Source organism: Cebidichthys violaceus, unplaced genomic scaffold, assembly GCF_023349555.1.
Source record: "Cebidichthys violaceus isolate CVI_PGR_0920_01 unplaced genomic scaffold, fCebVio1.0.p SCAF_11, whole genome shotgun sequence".
NCBI classification, from domain to species: Eukaryota; Metazoa; Chordata; class Actinopteri; order Perciformes; family Stichaeidae; genus Cebidichthys; species Cebidichthys violaceus.
Window position 1 is genome coordinate 826,226 of NW_027176274.1, and position 7,500 is coordinate 833,725.

Sequence of the window (7,500 nt, forward strand, 5' to 3'; positions counted from 1 at the left end):
GTCAGCTGTCTCCTGTGGGGGGAGGGGGGGAGGGGACAAAAAGGTTTACCAACCTCACACTGCTTTCGCCAAATGTCTATGTTCTTGCGCTGAGCTTTTGAGAAATGGTCCCATGCCTTTTGCCTGGTGGCGGCAGTGAAAACAGCGCTGATCTGCTCGACTTTGGGGTGAACAGGAAGGAGGAGGAGGAGGAGGAGCAGGAGGAAGAGGAGGAGGAGGAGGAGGGTCAAGACAAAACAAGCTGTTTATGTAGCGTAGCACTGACTGAGGCTAACACAGAGGAGAGACACACTGACCACAGGAAGCCGCAGGACCTCCTCATGTGGACATCTGCGCTGTTAAAGGAGAAGTTCACTCCAACATGAAAACAGTGTCATCATGTGCTCAGGTCGAACTACATGAAGGTTAGAAGGGAGGAGTGTGTGTGTACAGAGATCATCTGTGAGGGAAGAAGAAAGAAACGAGCTGCTAGAAAGAAACACATCGCTAGTAAGAAACGTGTTGAAATGCGCTACTAGTAAGAAACACATTGCTAGTAAGAAACATGCTGCTTGTAAGAAATGCGCTGCTAGTAAGAAACACATTGCTAGTAAGAAACGTGCTGCTAGTAGAAACGCGCTGCTAGTAAGAAACGCGCTGCTAGAAAGAAACACATTGCTAGTAAGAAATGCGCTGCTAGTAAGAAACGCGCTGCTAGTAAGAAACACATTGCTAGTAAGAAACGCGCTGCTAGTAGAAACGCGCTGCTAGTAGAAACGCGCTGCTAGTAAGAAACGCGCTGCTAGTAAGAAACGCGCTGCTAGAAGGAAAGGCGCTGCTAGTAGAAACGCGCTGCTACTAAGAAACACATTGCTAGTAAGAAACGTGCTGCTAGTAAGACACACATTGCTAGTAAGACACACATTGTTAGAAACGTGCTGCTAGTAAAAAACGCGCTGCTAGTAAGAAAAGCGCTGCTAGAAGGAAAGGCGCTGCTAGTAGAAACGCACTGCTAGTAAGAAACGCCAGAGATGTCGTAGGGTTTGCTAGTTAACTGTTGGACTGTGAGAAAGCTACAGAGTGTGTGAGAAGTAATTCATTTCTCATGTTGTGATAGTTTTATGTCAGCTACAGTGAACAAGCTCAATATCCATTTCCTGTTAAAGACTAGTGTCCACCAGGGGGCGACTCCTCTGGTTGTATAGAAGTCTAGTCTAAAATGACTACTTCTCTCTTGATTTATTCCCTCAGTAAACATTGTAAACATGAGTTTATGGTCTCAATCTCTAGTTTACAGTCTTCTTCAATACAGCATGATGTTCATTTAGTACATTATGCTCCATTTAGAGTCAAACAGACCATAAAGCAGGGGATGATTTAGGGGCGGGGCTACACGCTGATTGACAGGTCCCTACCAGAGACGTGTACGCCGTCACTACGTCACTCCTCCTCAGACACTTTAGTACAGGACTAAACTACAGGAAGTGCTACTGTGATGACGATAGAACTGGTTCCTGTAGACCAGATGGTTCTCTGAGTCCTGCAGTCTTCACTGAGCACATGATGACAGAATGTGGAGTAAAGTCTCAAACATTTAATGTAAAATTACTTTTATCTGTAGGATAAAAATCAAACGTTATTATTGAAATGTCTGACTCGTCTTTGACAAACATGGACTATGATTCTCTGTGATTGGGCTGCAGGTCCAGAGGGTTTAGGAGGGACACGGATCGAGAGCAACACAACATTAGTGCAGATGAACAGTATAAACAACAAACAGCATTCATGTGTGAATGTGTGACGAGCAGCTCTCTCTCCGTACTTACATCACCTGCTGCTTCACTTCCTGAACGACTGACCAAGGCAACATTTACCCAGAACGGAGGCGGATCTTTGGCCTCGTACTGAAGAGGAGGTGGTGATGGAATCAATTTGTGAATCGAAGCCAAACGTTCTGAGGTTAAATGTTGCCTTTCAAAGTGTTCCTCAGAAATACTCACCACTGAGGGTTCTGAACCAACAGCCTCCTTAAATCTGCATGAAGTGACATTTCATCATCATCATCAGGCTCTTCGTCTAGCTGACTCCTTCGGTTCCAGTTCACATGATCTGATGACGTTACTGACATTTAAACTGTTAACGTCTGTAACGTGTTTATATATATTAAATTAGTATAATATATTCTTTAAACAGTCCTGTGTTGAACAAATCATCTGTGAACAATCTAACCAGTTTTAGAGGATTAATTTAGTTACTTGGATTTATTTTTCTTTTCTTTTCCTTGAAAAACATTAAAAAACGATGCAATACAATTATAGTTTATGTCTAATGTCATATAAAAGTAAACATTAACCATTGATCAGCTAAAGAAACGAACAGCAGTACTACAGATTAAATATTATTAACACAGTAGTGTAGAAAGTCCTGCAAGAAAAACTTTACTAAGAATAAAGGTATTGTCGTAAAAATAAATTTAAAGTACCAAAAGTAACTAATTATGTGGAACAATATATATTATTGTAAAAAGTACAATATGTACCTCTGAGATGTAGTACTGTAAAAAGTACAATATGTACCTCTGAGATGTAGTACAGTAAAAAGTACAATATGTACCTCTGAGATGTAGTACAGTATAAAGTACTATATTTACCTCTGAGATGTAGTACAGTATAAAGTACTATATGTACCTCTGAGATGGAGTACATTAAAAAGTACTATATGTATGTATGTAGTGGTTGTATTTAGTATCAGAAAAAGGAAACCCTCCTCACTGAAGTAGTACTTGAGTAAAAGTACTTGGTTCCTCTCCATCAGAGCTGGAGGAGACCAAAGCTGAGCTCAGAGACGTTGCAGAGGCAGAACGTGGTCCTGCAGCTTTAAGACGAGGTGACAGTGACGAGCAGGAGCAACCTCGTGGTCGGGTAATGGATGGGGGAGGGTTGTCATGGAGACGGGGCTGCAGTAAATGACTCGCATCGAAGGGAAGCTTCAGAGCGAGACCACGTCCTCCTCACTCACTGTGTTCATCAATAACATACATATAGATATTAGATCATATCCACAGTGGATCATTGATTCAGGTCTAGGATGGTGAAACTGATCCTGGTCCAACCCTCGTTGGTGTATCACTGGATCACTGAACATGGTGAATGACTCCATCTTTACTTACAGTTTAACATCTAACCAATGACCTGTTCATACCTCCAGTAGACTCTATCCTGATGCCATATTCACATTACACTTACTACTACATGAACTGGTCCATCTACTGAATACACGTGTATATGTCAGGATTGACATTTGTTATATTTAATTAAGTTATTACTTATTACAACAGCTAAATGTGATTAAAATCTCTTTGTATAATATAATCAGAAATATATATATATATAAATAGAAATGCTTTAATATTGTATTGTAATGTTTCTTTCTTCTTTTACATGATACAGTTTTAATACACCCTACTTTACTAACATTACCAACGTCTCCTGCTGCACTACTTCATGACTTCATTTCTTAGACTATATTTGGATATTAATTGACTTTCTATCTAATTGTATTCTTATACAACGTCATTTAACGTTTATGTACAAACTGTTCCAGTCCTGTCAGACTGTGTTGAGGGCTGAGATACCTCCAGGCACTGCATATTGATTTTGATATTTATTGCTTTTTGTTCTTCTATTTTGAAATGTTTATGTTAATTGCTTCTTTAGGAGGTGAAAAACACAATAAATGGAGATGAAGACTTATTCCTCCTTCTTCTAGCTATCAGCTGTGAGAACCCTTCTGAACCATGAAGTCATGAGTGGAACTTACCTCCCAGAGCAGGCCGATGGACTGTGTTTAGAATAACAAAGGGTCCTTACACTGGTTGAGGATGGCCAGCAGGGCGTTCTTGAAGATCTCTTTAGCGCGCTCCATCTCCTCCTCGTGCTGAGCCTTCTCACTCATCAGCCGCCGGACGTGGCTGTTGGCCGACTGGATCATGGAGTAGAAGTGATTGGCGGTCCGGCGGTTGACTTCGCCGCGGTCGATCCAGGTGAACAGCACCGCCGTCGCCTCGCAGAATTTATGGTCATCTGAAGACAGCAGAAGGAAAATATCAAACATCAGTTTTTACTGATCAAAATCAGATTGACAATTCTTTCAAAACCAACTATAATCCCAAACCATAACAAAAAAACTATAACCTACTAGGACCCCAAACTACAACCAACTATAACCTCAAACTACAACCAACTATAACCTCAAACTACAACCAAATATAACCTCAAACTACAACCAACTATAACCTCAAACTACAACCAAATACAACCTCAAACTACAACCAACTATAGCCTCAAACTACAACCAACTATAACCTCAAACTACAACCAACTATAACCTCAAACTACAACCAACTATAACCCCAAACTACAACCAAATACAACCTCAAACTACAACCAACTATAACCTCAAACTACAACCAAATACAACCTCAAACTACAACCAACTATAACCTCAAACTACAACCAAATATAACCTCAAACTACAACCAACTATAACCTCAAACTACAACCAACTATAACCTCAAACTACAACCAAATACAACCTCAAACTACAACCAACTATAGCCTCAAACTAAAACCAAATACAACCTCAAACTACAACCAAATACAACCTCAAATTACAACCAACTACAGTCTCAAACTACAACCAACTATAACCTCAAACTACAACCAAATACAACCTCAAACTACAACCAACTACAGTCTCAAACTACAACCAACTATAACCTCAATCTACAACCAAATATAACCTCAAACTACAACCAACTATAACCTCAAACTACAACCAACTATAACCTCAAACTACAACCAACTACAGCCTCAAACTACAACCAACTATAACCTCAAACTACAACCAACTACAGCCTCAAACTACAACCAACTATAACCTCAAACTACAACCAAATACAACCTCAAACTACAACCAACTACAGCCTCAAACTACAACCAGCTACAACCTCAAACTACAACCAACTACAGTCTCAAACTACAACCAACTATAACCTCAATCTACAACCAAATACAACCTCAAACTACAACCAACTACAGCCTCAAACTACAACCAACTATAACCTCAAACTACAACCAAATACAACCTCAAACTACAACCAACTACAACCTCAAACTACAACAAAATATAACCTCAAACTACAACCACCTATAACCTCAAACTACAACCTCAAACTACAACTAACGTGAGTGTTTTGCCAGCGTTGTAGTGGTACTTTTACTCCAGTAAAGGGTCTGAATACTTCTTCCTGTGTCATGCACCATCACAGCCGACTGAAGAGCCGGATGAGGAAGTCATTTCATGGGACCTTTAACATTCAGTCGGGCTAAACAAACAACAGAGCAGCTCGTGAGGACTGAAACGCTTCTCTCGGGGCGTTCGCCGTTCACGCCTCTGTGAAGCACGACTCAGCCGCTGAGCACAAGCAGCGTTTTTGATCCTCAAATTTTCAACCAAAACCACCAGCTGTATTTGTCCTCGGTCATAAAGTCTCGGCGGTCCTCCGTCGAGAGCCCTCTCCTCCATTTGAATAACAATCGAAGCGCCGAACAGAGTGAATTAGAGGGCGTTTAATGAGCTCAATACCAGCAGCATCACAACCTGTAAGAAGACACTTTAACCGCTCAGATAAAACCCTGTTCACACACAGCAGCAGATTACAGTCACATTACAGCGAGCACAATGAAGCAAGGCTCAACGGGAAGAATGAGAATGCATGTCTACTGCTGTGTGAGGGGAGAATGGGTCCATAAAAAGGTTATTCAGAGGAAACATGAATGTTTATGTTCAGAATCAAAGGACGGAGGAGAAACAGGTTCAGTACATTCAGAAGCTCCAGTTTGATTCTTGCGAGCATCATTCAGTTTGTTTTACAGCTCAAGCTTCAGCCGAAGCAGAAACGTGTAAAACTGTCTGATCTATTTCAGAGATTTCATTCTCTGTGTTGGAGATGAAGTGTTGCCCGGCAACAGGTTACTAACATGAAACACCACGGACGTGCTGATGATGAAGCCTGCTTTTCATCCTGTTGATGCTCAATGCTGAACGAGTGGAAAGATAATCTGACATTACTACTGTATTACTACAGTATTACCACTGCATTACTACTGCATTACTACTGCATTACTACAGTATTACTACTGCATTACTACAGTATAACTACTGCATTACTACTGCATTACTACTGCATTACTACAGCATTACTACTGCATTACTACTGCATTACTACAGTATTACTACTGCATTACTACTGCATTACTAAAGTATAAATACTGCATTACTACTGCATTACTACAGTATAACTACTGCATTACTACAGTATTACTACTGCATTACTACTGCATTACTACTGTATTACTACAGCATTACCACTGCATTACTACTGCATTACTACTGTATTACTAGTGTATTACTACTGTATTACTACAGTATTACTACTGCATTACTACTGCATTACTATTGTATTACTACTGCATTACTACTGCATTACTACTGCATTACTACAGTATTACTACTGCATTACTACTGTATTACTAGTGTATTACTACTGCATTACTACTGCATTACTAGTGTATTACTACTGTATTACTACAGTATTACTACTGCATTACTACTGTATTACTACTGCATTACTACTGCATTACTAGTGCATTACTACTGCATTACTACAGTATTACTACTGCATTACTACTGCATTACTACAGTATTACTAATGCATTACTATTGTATTACTACTGCATTACTACAGTATTACTAATGCATTACTATTGTATTACTACTGCATTACTACTGCATTACTAGTGTATGACTACTGCATTACTACTGCATTACTACGGTATTACTACTGCATTATTACTGTGTTACTACTGTGTTACTAGTGTATTACTAGTGTATTACTAGTGTATTACTACTGAATTACTAGTGTGTTATTACAGCATTACTACTTATTACTACTGCATTTATATTGTATTACTACTGTATTACTACTGCATTACTACTGTATTTATATTTCATTTCTATTGTATTTCTACTGTAATTCTACTGTATTTATATTGTATTGCTATTGTATTTCTACTGTAATTCTATTGTATTTCTATTGTATTACTACTGTATTTCTATGGGGGTTAATGGTATGTGTATAAGTATTATTGCTACTTTAATGACAAACAATGAAGACGTTGTTTTTATCTGTATTTATAATTTGATCTGATTAATATTTGTTGTGAATCTTCTCCAATATGAACCATAAGTGTTCAAACTGAGTAGAAAATGAAACATTTAGTTTCCTGGAACTGGTCCGTTTGTTACATTATGAGAACTGTGAATGAGATGAATCTGTGAATGTGACCACAGCTCTGCTCTGTGTGAAGAAAAACAGCTTTCGACTGTAAAACTGGACTATTTTCAGTCATGGAGATAAGAATCAGCTACAGCAGGAAGGAGGAGGAGGAGGAGGAGGAG

The 7,500-nt window shown here is 39.3% G+C and overlaps 1 protein-coding gene across 10 annotated transcripts in view; it reads right to left on the bottom strand.

The window, feature by feature from the left end:
• Window positions 1–7,500, bottom strand: part of enox1 (ecto-NOX disulfide-thiol exchanger 1) — a 66,773-nt gene that overhangs the window by 15,075 nt on the left and 44,198 nt on the right. For all 10 annotated transcript variants that reach the window (XR_011105367.1, XM_068736516.1, XM_068736463.1 and 7 more), the window contains 2 exons: window positions 3,849–4,061; window positions 54–160 (listed from right to left, as the gene is read on the bottom strand). Coding sequence is in view for 9 of the 10 variants with exons in the window: in XM_068736516.1 (XP_068592617.1) it covers window positions 54–160; window positions 3,849–4,061 (320 nt within the window). In the remaining variant the exon portion in view is untranslated. The remainder of the gene's footprint in view (window positions 1–53; window positions 161–3,848; window positions 4,062–7,500) is intronic.